General features: G+C 37.0%; 1 protein-coding gene across 1 annotated transcript; it reads right to left on the reverse strand.

Annotated features, from left to right (window-relative positions):
- Positions 1 to 1,049: 1,049 nt before the first annotated feature.
- On the reverse strand, positions 1,050 to 8,133 carry LOC109083128 (apoptosis-inducing factor 1, mitochondrial-like). Its single transcript, XM_042754005.1, has 16 exons — positions 8,081 to 8,133; positions 7,718 to 7,987; positions 7,559 to 7,624; positions 6,846 to 7,000; positions 6,480 to 6,610; positions 6,254 to 6,344; positions 5,962 to 6,046; positions 5,793 to 5,869; positions 4,766 to 4,874; positions 3,241 to 3,348; positions 2,889 to 2,977; positions 2,631 to 2,771; positions 2,280 to 2,422; positions 2,071 to 2,195; positions 1,762 to 1,952; positions 1,050 to 1,668 (listed from the first exon to the last, which is right to left on the reverse strand). Exons 5-16 carry the CDS (start codon positions 6,572 to 6,574, stop codon positions 1,597 to 1,599), a joined length of 1,326 nt encoding a protein of 441 aa, XP_042609939.1. The 5' UTR covers positions 6,575 to 6,610; positions 6,846 to 7,000; positions 7,559 to 7,624; positions 7,718 to 7,987; positions 8,081 to 8,133; the 3' UTR covers positions 1,050 to 1,596.
- Positions 8,134 to 22,015: the final 13,882 nt, after the last annotated feature.

The following is a 22,015-nucleotide window of genomic DNA, read 5'->3' on the forward strand; positions in this document are numbered from 1 at the left end:
CACACATGCGCTTCCACTTATCAGTCTCTCCACAGAGGTTAAAGGAACTCAGGCATCCTCAACTGAGAATTGCTGGCTAAAACTCCAGATTAACTGGCGGGGAAGCAGACATTTATGTGTGTAGGCCAATGTATGTACGGGTCAGTGACATCCACCCTGTTCATATGCTTTACAGAATATCACAGTCCCGAGGAAGTTTGTCTCTGAAACATCTGATCTTGTTTTTGTGTACAGATTTTGTCCCTGCATCCTGTGCTTGTAAAGAACTCATTGCCATCTATCAAAATACAAATTGCATGTAATTTAGCAGACGCTTTTATCCAAGCGAAGAGTTCACTCATAAATTTTGTTAACTGCAAAGTAACTTTGGTGTGTAAAACATTTCTTCAATTGATCGCGTCAAAACAAACAAATGACCCGAGATGTGAATGTTATCCAACAAGAAGACTGTGTACAACGAAATAATAACAAAAATTCTGTTAAGTAATCCTCTTAAGAAAACAATTTTTTCTCAATAATGTAACTCAGCATTGATGTCCAATGCCTGGATGAAGATATAATCTGTACATGTACACTCCTCAGTGCTGATTAAAGTGTGACTGATGCATCAAAATAACATTAACAAATAGTATTTGGATACATCAAAATATTTAATTAAACATCAAAGGCTCAAATTTTATTTTTTCCAATAGATATCACTCTGCAGAAAGACAGAATGAGCAATTTGCTATTACTCTGACCTGTATATCAGAGCGCTGATGCATAAGGAAATAGGTCAAGGCTACTTTAGGGAACATGTTTGCAGGCAATCACAGGTTTAATGAGCCTTAACATATTGCATCTTCTCTACGCATCTCAAAAGCCTCAGGGTCGCCCATATCAGACACACAGGCATTCAGATTTCAACTTACGAATGTCTTGCACTTGAAAAGGGTTGCTAAGTTCCTCTGACCTCTGGAATGACCAAATAATCACTGTACATTTACTGTGTTGGCAAATGTTTTAACAAAATCCAAGTTTGGAAAAACTCAAATGAATCTTGAGACAAATTTAAAAATAACTTACTTTTATTTAATCTTCATTTGTACCAGCTGCTTTGATCGTGCAGGCAGCAAACAGTGTGCTACCAGGCGTCAGAGGAATGTCTCTCATCTGGTTTTGTTTGCTTCAAAATGCAACTTTATTGCAATATTCAACAAAAGTGGATATTGTATTTGATTTTGAAGAGATGTTTAGAAGGGATGCATTCAAGAATTGAGATAAACAATTACTGACCTCAAAAAAAAAAAAAAAAAGACCACACACAGCAACTTTTCAATACAAACATGAAGCTTAGATTTCCCTGGGTAGAAAATTGAGTGGTACAGTTTTAACCAATCCATGGGCACAGCGCCACCTTGCAGTCTGGAGTCAGCATGGCATGTCCTGATCTCAAAGACTTTTGAGGTCAAAATGGCAGACGACAGACTGGTGTGAGTCTGTATGTGTTTGTTCAGTGTGTATGTGTGTGTGTGTCTTCTCCCAAGTTCACTCCACATGGATTTGGGCAGAGTGCCCTTGACACAGTGGACAGAAAACAGAGAAAACAAAGATTGTTCAGTCTTCATGGATGTTGAAAAGCTTGGCCACCTCATTAAGATCTGCATGTTGTTCTCCATCTTTGATTATCTACAAATACACAGACAAAACAACAATTAAATCTTTTTCAGAGAAACACTGAAATAAAGATGGATGGAGAAAGGAAATTATATCTCTGCTCACCTTCCTTGCAATAGGCATTCTGTTGAAGACGTTCCACAGTACAATACCGACCACCACGTTGTCCCTCAGGTAAAATACCACTCCTTTCCCATAATCCTCCTTCTGCTGGACAGGAGGTGGAGGGGCCGTTGTTTCTGCTTTCAATGTCACGGCAACTGCCTCTGTCTCACTCTCAGAACGGATTCCGGTGCCTGTAAACAGAGAAAATGTTGTTTTTGTTTGTACTCTGGTATTGATGGTACACAGGAAGTGGTAATCCACAAATCCATAGTAGTCCAGCAATCTACATGTCAGTAAATGTTTGTGTACCTGATTGTTCGGTTGCAGCTTTTGGTGTGTCCTTGGCTGTGGCTTTAGCGAACACTCCCACGGTGGGCAGACTGCTGTCCACTATACCGATGGCTTCATATCCTACATCTGGACCTAGATCACTCCTGAAGACAAGAACATATTGTGAGTGCTGAATAATACAATTAAAAACGCATTAAAAGGTGAGTTTGTTGAAGATGTGTGGTCACCAGAACATCGATTGATGCCAATAGGGTTTGCTGGCTCCGGTCATGTTCTCTCCAGCCAGTCTGCCGCTGACCACCGCGTGATCATGATGCTCTACACGTCGGCGGCCCAGCTTGATGTCATAGAAACATGCAGCATCTCCTGCCTAGAACACAAACACAGAAGAACCTTATTTATGTTGAAAAAATGTATGATGCAGTCAGAACCAGTACAGTTCCTATGAAAACTGAACCAGCCATTCTTTAGGATCTTCTGGCTTAACTCTCCTGAATACCACCAATATCAGTAGTATTAAAAGATCTCATCTCTTCCCTTTTATAAGTTTTGCTAGAGAAGCCATCAGCCCTACGTACCACCCAGATGTTGGAGCGAGCCTGGAGCTCAGCATTAACCCGGTACCCTCCAAAATCAGAGTCCACCTCTAGCCCGGCAGATTTGGCAAGTTCCACACTAGGCTCCAAACCAACTGCTGCTACAACGTGGTCTGTCTCAATCTAAAACAACAACATAATAATAAAAAAATAAATAAAAAAAAATAACCATATTACTTTGTAATTAGCATACAGAAGATCAGGCCGGGTTATGATTGGCTGATGGAAAAGCAGACTCACCAGTCGTCCATCCTTCAGTTTGATCTCCAATTTGTCATTTTTGTAGCTCACATTTTTCACTACAGCATCCATGATGATGTTCACACCCTCTATGAACAGTCAAAAGGTTAGCTGTGGTTAGCTTAAACTTCTCAAAATACGTACATTTCATCTGGACATTTACAGCTAAAGGAAGCAATTCCTGTGATAAACAGAACTGGGGAACAAACCAAACAATAGGTTTCAGGCAGGTTTCTCAAACACTGTCATTGATACAGGGAATCCTACTCCCCCCACCTCAAAGCACACGCTATTTGTTGAGCCAATGGCATGTTGGGCTGCTCAAACAAATGTGCTTTATTCATTCTCTCACCTTTCCGGACTTTCTCAGTGGTCCAGTTACTCAAGTATTCAGGCAGTACTTTTCCCATGTTACCCTTCTCTGGGAACATCTGGATCACCTCTAAACCAAGGTCAGTGGCTACAGAGAGGGAGAGAGAAAGAGAGCAAGGGCAAGGAAAAAGAGAAAGGGGGAAATGTCAGCTGCATTTTCAGTAAAAAATGTATTGAAAAGAACCACAGATTTATGATGTGTTTTCATATAGATACATACACACGGACACAGTTTTTGTTTTATCCAGCTGTATTTACTTAGTGCAACTTATAACATCAAAGTGAAAGATATACCACCGTCCACAACTTTATCCCAGAGATCTTTTGACAGTGCCTTGCAACCAATAGTTGATTGTTTGCATCAGTTGCACTACTATTTTTACATCAAAGTGAAAGATATACCACCGTCCACAACTTAATCCAATGGACCACAGCTGATCACAGTTGAATGTCAAATGGCTTTGTGTGTCACCTGATTGAGTTTCATTTTTAGGAGGGGGTGATCCTTTTTCCAACTCAGTGATTGTTTTTTGACATGTTGGTGTTTTGTCCACAACTTTATCCCAGAGATCTTTTGACAGTGCCTTGCAACCAATAGTTGATTGTTTGCATCAGTTGCACCACATAAATTAATAAATACATTTTCATAATTCCCAATGTATATCTATAATGCCAAAAGAAAGAAAATTGTTTAGAGCATTTTTAATATGAATAAACACCAGTTAAGTTGCGATACCAAACAGGACCACAGGGAGACACCAAAAGACCACTAAACCTGCTGCCTTAACCTGACTGTACATGCTACTATACGGATCCATTCAGAATAACTAAACCACTGACCATCGCATATCCTTAATAATATTATATGTGCACCTTCAGCCGGCATTCATTATAAAACACTCGTGCTTTTAAGCCAAATACAAGCTGAAAATAATTTACTGCAATCTGGACACGAGTCACTATTCTCTCCGCCATGTCTGATGAAATCGGCCATATTTTCTCTGCATTAGCGCTGTTTTTAACTTATTACTTATTACTAATGCATTCCCTTACTGGATCCTTGAACTTTCCAGAAGTCTACCGGTTTCAAATGGCCTCCTGGGTAGTGTGCTTTATGGTGTCATTTCTAATCACCCAGACACTGATGCTTTGACTCAGTACCGGCAATATGTCGGTACGCACGCAAAATTGCCAGTACACTAAAGATTAAAATACTGAAGTGGCGGGCGTACCGGCCCACTTCAAGCACTGACTTGGATGTTATAAGGTGCACTGAGTAAATACAGCTGGATAAAAAAAAACAAAAACAAAAAAACACTGTGTTTGTCTTCATTTCAGGCTGCAAAGCAAGGGGGGGGGGGGGTGATTCTTTTCTATACCCACTGTATATACACATATAATATTATTAAGGATAAAACTGTCATCATTATTAATACATATAATTTATAAAATTATATATTTTTTTTTATTTAATCACTGAATGACAGCTGAATGTTTGGACTTACATCTGCGACCCAAGGCACATGCTAGCTCGCTACCGAGAAAACCTCCGCCAATGATGGTAATGGACTTAACCTCTCTGGAGATCTTCTCTAGAGATCTAAAATCTTCAATCTACCAAAAAGAAAATATGAAAGTTAAACAGAGATGTATATATAGACAGGGTTCCTTTCCAACAGTACCTTTTGACAACACATTTCCATCAATTTTCCAGTCACTACATTTTTTAAGGATTTACAGGATAAAGATATAAAAAATAGCCAAACAGCAATTTTAAGTGAATAAAATATTTTACATATGACATTAACAAGAACTTTGTTTACTGCAGGAATTTCAATTCACAATTTCCATTATATAAAATTCCATGAAATTTCTAGGTTTTCTAGGGCTGTAGGAACAAGATATAGTATTTGTGGTCACATAGCATGTTAACATCTATTATATATCCCAACACTGATGTTTGTAAAATTGTGCACTAGGCTTTTTTGTAGTTCTCTGGTCAAAAAGAAGGAAGAAAAAAAACACTAGAAATTCTTAGTGGTATGCACAAGGGAACATTAGAGATTAGCATAAGGGTGCCCTCCAGTGGTGTTTTGCAAATTTATATTTATGCATTTGGCATCTCATGAGATGATGTGCATATGTGCTTAGTAAAAGAGCTATTCTTATTAAACATCTTATTCTGGCTTGAATTTTTAACTGTACTGACACTAGATCAAGGTATAATTAAGGTATAATCTGATTCTGTCAACATAAAATGGCATTCACAACCCACTTGACAAGCATTATGTGATGCGTTTTTAAATAATAGAAAACTCAGCAAGAAAAAAAAAACACATGGAAGGACTTTATTTTATCGATTATCTGATAAGGAAAGTTTTCAGTGTCTAAACTATTTATTGCATGTTGATAAAGACAAACTTTTTTCTTTTGATTTCATGTTGACTTTAACATATTAATGGAGGTTCTCATTTGAACACTACTTTTTAATTCTGCTTGTCCTGAAACCCATAAATGTGCCATAGGTTGTACTTTTCTAAAGAGGGTTGTCCTCTTCATCACTTCCTCTCCTGCTCTGTCAATCACTTGCAGGTTTCTAGGCACCCCACCTAATACACACATATATACATTTTATAAGACAGTCAGCAATAGATTTTACACCTCTGTATTTGTTTATGTGTATATTATATATGCATTTTACCTGTGGCAATCAGGCACTTTTCATACGAGATCTCTGCACCATCACTCAATTTGACTTTATTTTCTCTGACATCCATGTGTACCACCTACACCACGGGTACAAACACACACACACACACACACACACACACACACAGGGGCATGGTGAGGACAAGTCATCCACACGCACTTATGCATCCATAAAACAATTTCTCCTCTCGTGTGACCTCAGCAATATTCTGACTTATTCATGTAGAAATTATTAAGAAAACAGCTTCTCAGTAACAAGAGATGCTGATGTCAGAGTTTCCCACCTTACGGCCCGTAAGCACAGCCACACCACCATTCTCCACTTTAGCAAGATCCGTGGGACTGACATAGAATGAGGGAGGCTGGAAGTAAATACTAAAACAAGCATAAATAAATAAATATCACAAAAATCAACACAAAAAATCCAGAATTCTGAAACAATTTTCTGAAACAAAGCCAGCGTATTAGTGTGTGGTCTGGTCTTAGGTGGTCAGGAATATTGACACACACCTCCTCTCTTTGCCATTCCACTGTTTGAAGCTCAGTGTTTCAGTGGCCTTGGGGTCATCAGAGAACCAGAGTTCTTTAGAGAGAGGAGGTCTCATGTAGGGCAGTTCAGACTCCTCTGTTACAATCAACACCTGTGTAACAAACATGCAAAAAACACACATACAGTTTAATACCTTTAATGAACAGCACTCTCTTCCACCCTCAATACCCATGTCTGAAGTGCTCCCCCCACTGCTCCAGGTGTGTGTTCATGGTGTATTCACTTCTCACTGCTGTGTGTGTGCACTTGGATGGGTTAAATGCAGAGCACCAATTCCAAGTATGCGTTACCATACTTGGCAAATGTCACAACTTTAAAAGACTCACCCTGGCACCAGGGTCACGTGCCCGGATGGACCTAGCTGCAGCGAATGAAGCAGTGCCTCCACCAATCAGCAGATAGGGAGCGTGTTCAGGGACATCAGAGTGAGCAGCAGTGGATTCAACAGGCTCAGCAGCAGGAGCTGGCTCAGAAACTGCAGCTGGTTAAATAAAGAGACATTTAGTACAAACATGCATTTATGAATACATTGACCTAAACACTGAATTAGTGTATGCACATAACATTATCTGTACAAGAATATGTAAGTGATCCCAGGAACACAGCGCTAGATGAGGGGAGAGATTAGCATTTTATTGTAATATTAGTGCAAACTGTACCCCAAGTAATCTGGAAACGCGGCTGAAAATTGGACATAAATGTGTGACCTTGTACCATTAGCATTAGCCATTAGCATTACAACAGTCACACAAAACAACCACTGAAAGGAATGAAAAAAACATTGAGTTGAAAAGAATATAAGGTCTTGAAAAGAGAGGACAATGTGGTTTATAAAGACAAGAAAAATGAATGAACTTCAATGACAAAGGAAATAACCACCCTAAGACAGACCAAGACAATTTGTAGCCATTAAAATTCAACAGTGTAGTAACTGAAAGTTTGGAAATAGGTGTCCATATGTGTGAATGAAGTAATTATCAGTATCTTTATCAGTGACATGTTTAAACGGATTCCCATCCAGCCAAAACTGGACTCTTACCACTCTCAGAAACAGGTGAAGCCTCCGGAACATGCGCAGTGATGATTACAGGTGTAGGCTCGGTTTCTTAATCCCGGTGTAAGAGGAGAGGAAAGGTGTTAAAAATATTTCCTCTGTAAAAAAAAAAACTGGATTTCCATGCAGATGCGTTAAGCTTACCACTCTCAACTACAGAAGCTAAGGGTTCTTCACTCTGCGTAACTGCTGGAGCTTCTGCAACAGGTTCTGTTACAGAGACTTCAATGATGGATTCTGGTACAGAGGCTTCAACAACAGACTCTGTTACTAGGGTTTCCACAGTGGGTTCCGGAATAGAAGCTTCTACAAGTGGTTCTGTAACAGGTTCAGATTCCGTGAACTCCACAACAGCTTCTGTTACCAGAGGTTCTTCAACAGGAGCTTCTGTTAGAGTAGGTTCTTCAACAGGCTCTAATGCCACAGAACGAGCAAATCACAAGAATGTTTGACCGTAAAAGAAGAAGCACCAAAACAATCCTCCACTCTGTATTATTTGTCTCTTACCACTCTTAACAGGCTCTAAAGATAGTTCAGGAATGGATTCCAGAGGTGCTACAGCATATAAAGCGGGATTATTAGTAGATAACTGACTAAATGAAAAACATCCCTAACATTTTTTCAATGCTCTAAATCCATTTTCACACTTTGATGGGTTGTATGAGTGGTTCATTTGGGGTAGAGGTTCATCAAGTGAAAATGGGAAAAATAATGAATCCAGGATCAGGAATGAATTTGTAAGATGGAAAAAAAGAGTAAAAACATAAGGAAAGGTTAAATTATGGGTAAATGTGCATGTATCAGGGTCTTCATCCACTTCCTGACTTAGTTGCAACATCTTCTGTGTGACCTTCCATGAATGGATCTTCCAAATTTGTGGAGGATTACCATGTTACCATGAAGAACAACATATCTTCTGAAATGGTCTCTTTCTCTTAGACTCTGCTACCTTTACATTCATGTCCTTCCAAGAATAAAACTCCAAAAAACTGAAAGCTCCTTCTTTGGCACTCATAGCTGCTAGTTGATTCTGAGGCTGGGTCAATGTGTCAATGCAAATCAAAGTCCTACAGAAACTTATGGGGTACATGGGCATTAACAGAATGTTTTTCCAGAACAAGTCCTGATGGGAGTTTCTTCATTGTGCAAGCAGAGAACAGGACAGACAATCCAGACAAATGGATAATCTAGCCATCTAAAAACCTTTCCAAACATTTTAACATGAATAAAGAAGATAAAGCAAAACAATGAGCAAGACAAGACAGCATTTTTCAAAACATCTGAGAGTTAGCTGGACGAACAGAAAAGGAAGAAAGAAAATAGTGGTGGAAATGCTTGGTTGGTGACACACAAAGTGTGATGCAAAATACACAACTGACAAGTGAAAGACATGATGAAGAAGAAAAGACAAGCATCATGCATGTCCATCAACAATGAAAGAACTTCATAGAATATCACCTCTATCCAACCATTCTTGGCCAAATGGCAGAAAGAATTTTGTACCACATTACCCTCTTAACTTGAAAAGGCATAGTAAGTGAAATTTAGAATAAAAACAAATGGATGCTCAAGTGGTTGGGTGAGGAACGTCAATGGAGTTACCCACAAAGCAGTGTCAAATGCAGTCAAATGCTTGACAGTGAAGACAGTTCACCACATATGAGTAGAAGTGGAAGGTCACGGTGACAATTCTAAAGATGGCTGAGAGTTTCCATTTACAGTTCCTGGCAGATGCTTTTAAAAGTTATTTAGAGAAAAAAATGCATCTAATGCAGAACTGTTAGGGGAGTTTCAGACAACGTTAAAACAATGCAAAAGACAATTAACAGGAACATTACACAGACAGTCACATGCAGTATGCAGTGTCCCAAGAAGCATGCACAGCTGAATGTGACAGTTCATGTACATTTTACCAGTTTTCTATTACAGTTATAACAAAATCATGGCTCAGGGGAAATAAACAGAAGGGAGGTTTGGTGGGTTTACAGTGATATAGACCAAACATCAAGCTACCTTTTAAATTCACAATTACAAGCTATACTGTATAGAAGGGTTGAACAGGAAATGGTGACTATGTATAAAAGCTGATGGTTGATCTATGACAAAATATACATCCTGGATAATAAACCTCTGAAATCCAAATCTGGAACTCCAGTTATTGTATATTAATAGTAGACGCACAGTAGACGCACATCTACACTATCATTCAAAATATTACAGTGGGTAAGATTTTTTTTTAATGTTTTTGAAAGAAGTTTCTTTTGCTCACCAAGACTGCATTTATTTGTTACTGCTTTTACTTTTAATACAGTAACACTGTGAAATATTACTACAATTTAAAAGAACTGTCTGAATAGGTTTTGAATATTTAAAGCCATTACCCCAGTCTTCAGTGTCACATGATCCTTCATAAATAATTCTAATATGCTGATTTGGTGCTCAAGAAACATTTGTTGAAAAAAGTTATGCTGCTTATTTTTAGTGAAACGTGATACATTTTGGTCAAAAGAACAGCATTCATCAGAAATAGAAATTTTGTAACAATGTAAAAGTCTTTACAGTCACTTTTGATCAGTTTAATGCATCCTTGTTGAATACAAGTACTTCTATCAAAAAAAAAAATCTTACTTGAACAATAGTGTATATGCATTTTACATGCACAACTCCTCACAAGAAGCATAGATTTGTTTTTACCAACAGTATATGCATTTATTGATCCTAAACCTTTCCCTTACTACTAGTTCAATGTTGCATGCTCATCTACTGCGCTAGTGTGCTAAAACAGTTCTAGTATAGGTCTAGTGGCAATCAAAAAAAAAGTCATCATCACTACTGTACATCTACTTGCATAGAGAAGACAAATGGCAGCAAGTTGTTATGAATAAGACCATGTTAATAAATTAAGAACACAAACCACTCTTGATGCCTGCATATGGCTGTAATATCATTTGTGACATTGCATCAGGTTTTTAATGCATTGAATTAATGCAATGGATATTTTTTCAGCCCTTAAATAAGAAAACTTATTTATAAAACATCATGTCCAGTAAAAAAACTATTTAATACCAACTAAAACATATTCTGAATCACAACAGAAGCTACCGGTTTATTATTTCTAAGAGTAGGTTTAAATTGGAATAAATGTTTGATATGACCTCATTCAGATTCTATTTTTAATTCATTTTACTAAATAAACTGGTTTATGTTAAGCAATATTATGCTATGCACGTACCAAAATGAAGATACTATACTAGCAAATAGGAGCTGACTTGATTGTTGTACATAATACAATATAATATACTATTTAATATGTTCAGGTTGTTAATCCCTTTTTCAGACTATGTGGAGTAAAGAATTCCCAAGAAACATTTCCTACTGAGTGAGAGTGTTATTTCATCCTGCATGAACAGGACATTCTGTGCATGTTAATACCCATATGTGCACCAGTGACAGTGACATATGACCAACCAGAGCCATATGACCTCAGAGCACAACAGCACTGCATAATTTATCTCAAATGTTCATTTTAGGGTTCTAATCAAATCAGAATAAAAAAAATAAAAAAAAATAAAAAAAAACACAATCTAATGAGAATGTTGTCAGAGAGCTGACAAATATTAGATAAGGCTTGAGTTTTGCTTTTAATTCAGCAACCAGTGGTGAAGAGAGTGGACCATAGTGCTCTGTGTCTAAGGCTGTGAACAATGTGCATATACAGACAGACAGATGGAAAGAACATATAGAATAATGTAGAAATAACCACTCACCTTCTTTTGATCCTGCCACAACTTCAGCTGAAACACAAAAGACGAAATACCACTGAATTAAACTGTAAATATATCAATTATATTAGGGCTGGACAATATATCGAACGATATGATCATGCGCATCTCGTCAGTAAAGCCGGTTCCATGATTAGCGGTAAATCCCCATCACCTGCTTTCAAATGGAGCTGCAGTTAATACACAGAGCCGTAGTTCACTGACAAGCTACGCTATATCGAGTTCATTATCAAAGGCGATTCATCTTCAATAATGAACTCGATATAGCGTAGCTTCTCAGTGAACTACAGCTCTGTGTATTAAACTGCAGCTGTGTGAAAGCAGGTGATGGGGATTTACCGCTAATCATGGAACCGGCTTTACTGACGAGATGCGCATGATCATATCGTTCGATATATTGTCCAGCCCTAAATTATATATATATGTGTGTATATATATATGTGTGTGTGTGTGTGTGTGTATATAGAAACAACACAATAACTTCTAATTGAATGAGACCAGTGATTTATTATTTGGTTGTTCATGTGGTTAGTGTATTTACTTATTGAATGAGTCAGGTGATTTTTTATTTTGTTTTTCATGTGGTTAGTGATCTATCATACGCTCATTATATCTTTCCTTGTCCCCTGAGACGGTGCGGTACGCCAAAACACACAAACAAATAAACATCACTTACACTGAACTCTGCAAATCTACAAATCAACATCACAGGACGACAAAAGCTGCTTGTGACCAATCAACTAGAATGTGAGAATGTTTATGACTGATATTAAAACAACATTATTTACCACACTGAAGAAAACTGATGCAACTTATGATCCAGAGTTTGAAATGGAACTCTGAAATGGAGACTGAAATTTTGAGCACACTCCAAAAAAAAAGTGTCTGCCAAATGCACATATAAGTATCCTTATATGTAAATTAACATCAACATGATTCCCAAACTAACCCACATGAGCAGTACAATTCTAATATTGGTAAAACTTGAAGCAATTATCTGAGGAAATATATATTATTTGCACTGACAATATAGGGCTAGGTACGGTTGCACCAGCCATTTGTAAGGTCTTACTTAAATTAGAACGCAAAGTCCACACTACAGGCTTAGTAACTACTAACGTTAGCTTTTTTAGGTATTTCTTAAACTAGTTGTTCGTAAGGTAGGACGTAGCTAGTAGTTTGTAAGCTCTCCGTAAAGTAATGTCGTATAATATGATGTTTACCCTAAGACCCAATATAAGCCTTCAAATATGTGAGCAGAACTTGTTTAAATGCTGTTAATTTCAATTTATCCTTCATTCTAACTTCTTTTGCCTCACATAATTAATGGTAAAAATAAGTTTCCATTAAAAACGATACTTAATCATGAATAACATTAGCCTATAGATAATCTATATTTATATGTAAATAACATTCAGAAAGTGTCATTGAAATGATTAGGATCAATAAATACTGAATGAAAAAAAAAACATATGAAATCCCATTTATTTATTATGACCGATTTCATTTGACATGCGCAATTCAGACTGAAGAACACAGAGGCAACCTGTAGATTGGGTGTTTAAAAAAAACTAAGTATGTTTATTCACATACAGTTCTCTCTCTTAATATGTACTTGAGTGTAAATGTCAGCAGCATCATATATTTTTAAAGAATTGAAGGTTGTCGGGTAAAAATTTTATTTTGTGTGTTTTAAATTTTATGAGTACTACAACCACCCCCACCTCCCCCCACCCCACCGCGCGCAGCATCACACGCGCGAGAACCTGACAGCCCACCGCCAATGTATGCTCCACCGTTTCACACACACCTGTGAGAAACCTATGAGATACCTAACACTATAATACATATTATACACATAATATCCTTTCACCAATTAAGATTTATTAGTTACTCCATAACATATACAAGTAGACCATAAATGTTATACATTACTGCAATCACTTCCGAACATTTTGTACAGGAGGCATAGCCCATGGAAACTTCTTCCACCTGAAAATCTTGTCAGAAATAAAAGTTAAACTGAGGACATTATTTGTAAATAAATAAATCAAAACATTAAATAAATGTGCAAAACCAGCAGTTATCAATATTAAAATCAGTTTGCTAAAAACAAACAACAATTTTTTTTTTTATAATTTTCCATGCATAGTGTTTAAACTTTTGCATCGTTTAACATCGTTTAAGGTTGCAGATTTGGCTTTTTTAAGTAGTGCGTCAGTGAAAGTCTCTTTGTACAAATGCTGCCTTTGGAGGCAATCATGACTTTTCTTGTCACCAGAGAACTAACATCTCTGTGCTCAGGCTAGCACGACATTGTGTTTTGTTTTAGTGACCAAGCTGAAAATCCTTTCACAGTCTGCATTGCTGTGAAAATTACCACACACACCCCCAAGCATAACTGTGGAGAGGTTTGCAATATTTTTGTTAGTCTAACCAATAGGAGGCGGAGTGAGCTAATAAACTAGGCCTAAGTAGTAATGTGTTAAAGATGAGAGTAAGACCAGGTTAACACTTAGCCTTCTGAATTACACTGCGCAAACCAGAAGTAATACTACCCCACTGGACGGAAGAAGGGCTGGTTCTCCACAGAACATAAAATATTCATTTTATTTTATTTTTCGTGTTCGCATTTATGAGGAAAAAACAATGTTATGGACGTGACAGTTCTCAGTTACGGACGGTTTTTGAGCGCTCTGAAAGCGGCACTAAAAGTTGCTTTACAACTAATTTTTCACAGAGACCTCAAAAGAAAGCACAAAGCCTTTCTTTAAAGTGAATTTCGTTTTGTATAAATTGTATCTTAATTTTAATCAGTTTCATCAAGCAATTGCCTGGATTTAATAAATAAGAAGTAAATACAGAAGACAAGAGATAATCACGACACGGAGGCGGCAGCGCCTGAACTGGAGCTCGCCTCATAAATTAACCGAAACTCAGCGCCTACTTGACTCACAGACCTGTCTATTTTTAAAACAGAACAATTCAAAACGAAAGAAAACAGACTGCTCTCTGCTTATGTAACGTTAATCCGTATGAAATGTGCATTTTCTCTGGCGCGTTTGCTTTTTTGTAGATCGCGAGATTGAATAGTGAGATTTTTGTTTGCAGTCGACGAGTCATTGTCAACTTCATCTTTGCAGCTGACACAGAAACTGCATTTTTCTCCAGCGCATTCACTACTGCGAAGATCCATTACTTTTTTGCCGGTTCTTTGTGACCGCTTTTAGGTGCTTTATTTGCAGCGCAACCCTTACATGTTACATGAACGCGTGAACTGAACTGTGCTCGTCACAGCTGGACTGCCTGTTATGATGTCAAGGTCATTTTTAATGTTCATAAATTCAATTAGGCTACAAAATAGCCTAACTGTTACCTTTATCTTACGTTAATCAGCACCTGGCCTGTCTAAAACCTTCTAGATTTCTAACAGTCCACCACTTTTCTAACTGCCAACTAATATCCCCAACTAATGGGAAGGATGGCCGGTTTGATAAGAGCATATTGACACTATGAACGTTTTTGCTCATCAGCCTTTTATTTTTTAATATAATTATGTTTCTGGGGATGGGGAGTATTTGTGTGTGTGAGACTGGGCTCGTTACCTGTTGCCCCTTGGTGACTGATGTCGACGTCCGGTCTTGCAGACGGTGCAGAACGCATGATGAGGTAGCCTGGACATCTGGAGGCAAAGGCCATCTCTCACGATAGCGGTCTAAAAAATCTTTGTGTTTTCCGAACCTTTTTTTGTGGCGGTTCAGCCAGGCATGAAAGCCTAGTATCTTATCCGGCCAGTCTGGCTTGCTTGAGAGGCACTGTGACTGAATTGAATTGAGCGTGAAGCTTGTGGATAGGAGGGGCAGGGGGGCGGGCGGGTTAACATGCAGCGCTCTGATTGGCCGAAAGCTTTTCACTCCACTTACACGCTGTGGCTCAGCGGCAGAATCAGCGTCATAGATTGCATAGAAAACTGAAATCGGCGCTAAATGCCGAGAAGCAACAAAATGCGTACCTAGAGAGCAGCGAATCGTACAAGCGTACTTATGGGTCAAAATGCGTGCCGAGTACGAACATGCGTACATGTTGGCAGGTCGGGTAAAAGAAGAATATTGATGCAGTTCATTCAGTCTGCTATTTTATTCCAACCGTTACTCCTGACCAGACGCTTCCGTAAATATTTAGTTTATATGTAGAGTTACGCTTCAGCTAAGTGTAATGGTGACCATTTACGTCAAAAAAAAGTTGTAACTTGCGTACAGCTGGTGAATAAGCCCCGGATGAATTAGCGAATCATAAAGGGGTACTTACATAAACTCCTGTCCCCAGACATGTTGCTCCAACCAGGACATAATACAGAGTGTTTTCGCCACCCCCTCCTGCTGGCCCTGATGACATCTGGGCTTTCTGTACCATCTCCAGTCTTCTCCCATGTCTCAGTACTGAGAAGTCAATCATAATAACTATATACATATATAAAATGATACATGTATGTACCATTTTCATGTATTTTATATACACAGCATATTAAATGCAATATGCAAGTAAACTGTCCACTTTATTGTTTAAAATAACTGTTGTAAATAATGTCAAAATAAGGATAAAATGTCCCATCGTTATTTAGCATAACAAATATTTTAATGTAAAAATGAAACAACATACTTATTCTAATCCGTATTTACTAACATGTATAAATGAATAAGTGGTCATACTAAAACTATTAAAAACTTCTTGATGACAAATGGGTAAAGCCTAGTGGTTCAAAAGATAATGGCAAAGACTGGAAAAGATTTTAAATGACACTTGATTAGTAATTTGGGGCTCCTTAAATAGAGTAATTTAATGTCATCTAATGATTCTTGTTCTAAACATTTCTGACAAGATTTTTTTGGTATACTAACTATTGTTACACTGAGTGACATTTTTTCATTCATGGGGAAATGTTTAAACAGGACACATTTTAACGTACGAAGAAAAAAAAATTAAAGCTGCTTTATTTCCCAAGAATATACAGGTGCATCTCAATAAATTAGAATGTCATGGAAAAGTTCATTTATTTCAGTAATTCAACTCAAATTGTGAAACTCGTGTATTAAATAAAATCAGTGCACACAGACTGACGTAGTTTAAGTCTTTGGTTCTTTTAATTGTGATGATTTTGGCTCACATTTAAAAAAAAAAAAAAACACCAATTCACCAATTAAATGTGAGCCAAATTCATCACAATTAAAAGAACCAAAGACTTAAACTACGTCAGTCTGTGTACATTACATTTACATTTAGCAGACGCTTTTATCCAAAGCGACTTACAAATGAGGACAATGGAAGCAATCAAAAACAACAAAAGAGCAATGATATATAAGTGCTATAACAAGTCTCAGTTAGCTTAAACACAGTACACGTAGCAAGGGATTTTAAATAATATAATAAATAAAAAGAAAACAGATAGAATAGAAAATGAATAGAGCAAGCTAGTGTTAGAGGTCTTTTTTTATAATTGTATAATAAATGAAAAGAAAATAGATAGAATACAAAAAGATTAGAAAGGTAGTTAGATTTTTTTTTTTTTAAATAGAATTAGAATAGTGAGTGCAAAAGTTAGAGGGTCAAATAAAGATGGAAGAGATGTGTTTTAAGCCGATTCTTGAAGATGGCTAAGGACTCAGCATTAAATTTATTTAATATACAAGTTTCACAATTTGAGTTGAATTACTGAAATAAATGAACTTTTCCACAACATTCTAATTTATTGAGATGCACCTGCATGTCTGTAATAAAATATTTTTCTTTTTTTCATGGTTTTCAATTTTTCTTAGCTTCAGGATATAAAACGTTTTCGATATTTTGTGATTTTTTTTTAACTTGAAAATTAAATAGATTGCACTACTTTAAGTCGTTTAGTGTATGATTACCAGTTTTTTCTGTAACAATTTACGAGCGTATGTGTGTATGATACCGAATGTTTTTCCTAATATTTGTTCTATACTGTAAAGTATTGTAATGCGCATACGAAGCTAACAGACACCATCTTGCGACTCAAAATGGTTACTAGGACAACCAAATGTAAATAATAATTATAATAAAATGAAACCTTTATCGGAGAAAATTACACATTTTAAGTCTAAAGTCTACTTGACCAGAACTTAAAATCAACATTTAAATGTCCATGTATTTATTTAGTTGATATACCCGTGTAGTAAACCGGAAAGTATATAGTCAACCGGTTATTATTGTGAAATAGCGTCACGGAACTGTCAGAGCCACACGCGTGTGACTTAATGTTCACCGACCTTGGCCCAAAAATTACTGCAGCTTTTCGTGCAGTCCTGCATTAACCCACACAAGCGTTTTCGATACAAATAGTCATTTTGACAGAATTCCCATATAGCGTTTTTCTGCTGAAAATGTGCGTGACCTCGTGAGGAAACTTGTCCATATGCGGTGTGACCGCAGACAGCACTGAATGAAACTTCAACAGTGTTTATCTAACGTTACTCAATTCTGTTTTGTTAGTTTCAACTATCGCCACAGGCAATATAAAGTGCCTAGCATCTGGACAGCACGCACCAAACTAGACCTTTATCCTACCGGCGCCTGGACTTGCGTTTCCACAAGAAACTTTTCTGCTAGAAGTGAAGTTCATAGGTGATTAGCAGAGCCTCAGACTTCTGCCTTTTTTTCAACTTGCCTGATTTTCTCGCATTCTGCAGACACAGGGTGGATGAGGCCCGGACCAGCGGAGCCAGTTTATTCCATACTGCCTTGCACTTAAACATCACGGCTCTGCTGTGCTTTTCGGTAAGACAGCCCGGGGAAGTTCACAGCCACGCTCACCGTGCAACTCTAGCAGGCCGGAGTCCTTCTCAGGTCACACAGCTCCTGCAGGCGCTTCCGGGTTCGGCTGACGGCCCGCCCTCTTTCTGCACTGATTGGCTGCGGCACTGACAAATTTGTGAGTGATTGGTTAGATTTTCTGCCAGTTATAATTTATCAGCGTTACTCAATTGCCGATTGGTTATTTGTGGGGTACGCCTTAACGACGTATTCTTCTTCTTCTTCTTTTTTTTTCATTTCAAGCATCTCAGCAGAACAAAATAGTCTTACATAAACGCAACTGTAAGTCCTTACAGACGGAGACATTCATATTATTCATACTATAAAAGAGAAATAAAGCACCATACAAGACATTAATCCAAATAAAATAAAATAAAATAAAAATATATTCATGCAATCATAAACAATGTAGGGGATTAAACATAATCACACTTATTAAACAAGTCAAATAATTTCTTGGCCTTATCACTTCTCATAATTTTCAGGACCTCTGTATACATGGCAAGCTCCTTTTTAAAGACATTAAACTGGGGTGCTGTTTTCAGAACTTTACATTTGTGAATAAAGTATTTTAATATGAGAAGTAAACAATTTACAACAAAGTTTACACTTTTGTCCTCCAAATGAACTCCAATTTTCAACATGTTCCAAGTAATAGATGGAAAAATAGATATTCTATGTTTAAACCAATGACGTACTTCAGTCCAAACGAATTAACCAGATAACAATGGAGAAATACGTGTTATACAGTTTCTACATCATTATTACAGAATTGACAAATATTACAATCCACTTTAAATCTTAATCTCAGAAATTCCTTAGCAGGATAAATATCGTACAACATTTTAAAGTGCACTTCTTTATATTTTGGTGGATGAGGAAATAACAAATACTTCTATCTAAATTCATTAACTGATTCCCCATTTAGATGTTGAAAAATATAGTTCCTTCTTATTGGACCAGGATAGTTTTCCTGCTCAAGACAATTTCTTATGAACTTATTAATACACTTCTCATCTGCAAAATTATTTTGCCTATAATTTAAGATCCAAAATCTTGGGAATGATAGTGGAGTATGTTAAAACCCCTCTTTAACATATTAAGGAATGGTAAAGGAATACTTTTAATAACTTTCAAATAAACTTTTTACTCACAATTAAAATTAAATTTAGTGCAGAAATCATTATAACTAAAAAGCAGCCATTCTTATCCATAATATGCAACACTGACCAAATACTTCTTTGCCAACAGTCCTCCAAAAATAAAGATTTTCTTTTAAATAAAATACAATGATTATTCCATAAAGAAACATTATGAGGACTAAAGTTATGTTTAAACTGCATTTTCCAATACAAGAGGAATTGTTTATGAAAATCTGACAGTTTCAGTGGAATTTTAGATATCTCAAAGTCACACTGTAAAAAAAAAAAACTTAATACTTCTAAACAAACTGGATGGAATTGCAAACCAGTATGAATGCACTTTTTTAATAAAAGACTGAAGCCATTTAAGTTTAAGTACTCCATTCATAATATCAAAATCTACTGCCTTTAACCCACCATCCTCATATTCTCTTATTACGTCCCACTGTATTCAAGGTATATAGACTGATTTTTCTTATTAATATGTTCTAAATGACTTGAATTTACAACTAAGGAAAATCCCAAATTCGGTATCTCAGAAAATTAGAATATTACTTAAGACCAATACAAAGAAAGGATTTTTATAAATCTTGGCCAACTGAAAAGTATGAAGATGAAAAGTATGAGCATGTACAGCACTCAATACTTAGTTGGGGCTCCTTTTGCCTGAAATACTGCAGCAGTGCTGCGTGGCATGGAGTCAATCAGTCTGTGGCACTGCTCAGGTGTTATGAGAGCCCAGGTTTGCTCTGATAGTGGCCTTCAGCTCTTCTGCATTGTTGGGTCTGGCATATCGCATCTTCCTCTTCACAATACCCCATAGATTTTCTATGGGGTTAAGGTCAGGCGAGTTTGGTGGCCAATTAAGAACAGGGATACCATGGTCCTTAAACCAGGTACTCCTTTGGCACTGTGTGCAGGTGCCAAGTCCTGTTGGAAAATGAAATCTGCATCTCCATAAAGTTAATCAGCAGCAGGAAGCATGAAGTCATCTAAAACTTCCTGGTATATGGCTGTGTTGACCTTGGACATCAGAAAACACAGTGGACCAACACCAGCAGATGACATGGGACCCCAAACCATCACTGACTGTGGAAACTTTACACTGGACCTCAAGCAACGTGGATTGTGTGCCTCTCCTCTCTTCCTCCAGACTCTGGGACCCTGATTTCCAAAGGAAATGCAAAATTTAATTTCATCAGAGAACATAACTTTGGACCACCCAGCAGCAGTCCAGTCCTTTTTGAAGCGAGACGCTTCTGACGCTGTCTGTTGTTCAAGAGTGGCTTGACACAAGGAATGCGACAGCTGATACCCATGTCTTGCATACATCTGTGCGTAGTGGTTCTTGAAGCACTGAATCCAGCTGCAGTCCACTCTTTGTGAATCTCCCCCACATTTTTTAATGGGTTTTGTTTCACAATCCTCTCCAGGGTGTGGTTATCCCTATTGCTTGTACACTTTTTTCTACCACATCTTCACCTTCCCTTTGCCTCTCTATTAATGTGCTTGGACACAGAGCTCTGTGAACAGCCAGCCTCTTTTGCAATGACCTTTTGTGTCTTGTCCTCCTAGTGCAAGGTGTCAGTGGTTGTCTTTTGGACAACTGTCAAGCCAGCAGTCTTCCCCATGATTGTGTAGCCTACAGAACTAGACTGAGAGACCATTTAAAGGCCTTTGCAGGTGTTTTGAGTTGATTAGCTGATTAGAGTGTGGCCCCAGGTGTCTTCGATTTTGAACCTTTTCACAATATTCTAATTTTCTGAGATACTGAATTTGAGATTTTCGTTAGTTGTCAGGTAAAATCATCAAAATTAAAAGAAATAAACATTTGAAATATATCAGTCTGTGTGTATTGATTGAATATAATATACAAGTTTCACATTTTGAATGGAATTAGTGAAATAAACTTTTTGGTGATATTCTTATTATATGCCCAGCACCTGTATATATATATATATATATATATATATATATATATATATTGCTTTGCCTTAAAATCTTTCGTAAAAAAAAAAAAAAAGATTGGGGTCAGTAATTTTTTGTTTTGTTTCTTTTTTTGAAAGAAACTAATACTTTTATTTTTTGCTTTGCATTAAAAATTTTCGTAAAAGAAAAGACGGGTCAGTAATTTTTTTCTTTCTTTTTTGAAAGAAATTAATACGTTTATTTAGGAAACATGTCATTTTTTTTTTAAATTGATAGAATAGACTTATATTGTTAGAAAAAGATTTCTTTTTTGAATACATTAACTTTTTATTCATCAAAGAATCCTAAATAAAGTATCATAGTGTCCAAAAAAAAAAAATGTAAACAGCACATCTGTTTCTAACATGTGACACTAGAGACTGGAGTAATGGCTGATGAAAATTCAACAGTGCATCACAGAAATAAGGTAAAAATTAAAGTATATTAAAATAAATAAAATACAAAAACATTATTTTAAAGCTGTAATAATATTTCACAAATTTACTGTTTTTTATTCTGTATTTTTGATCAAATAAATGCAATCTTGATGAGAACTTACTGATCCCACTTGTGCCCTGTTTATTAACAGTGCATGGTAAAACAATGAAAAAGCAGCATTAACAACAGTTAATGCAGTTTTCAGATCACTCATACGCCTCTGGTTTCTCACATGCAATCACAGTGATAGAAAGCGGGGTGGCGCCGTAACCGCGGGACTT

The sequence above is a fragment of the Cyprinus carpio genome, chromosome A5 (assembly GCF_018340385.1).
Source record: "Cyprinus carpio isolate SPL01 chromosome A5, ASM1834038v1, whole genome shotgun sequence".
NCBI lineage: Eukaryota > Metazoa > Chordata > Actinopteri > Cypriniformes > Cyprinidae > Cyprinus > Cyprinus carpio.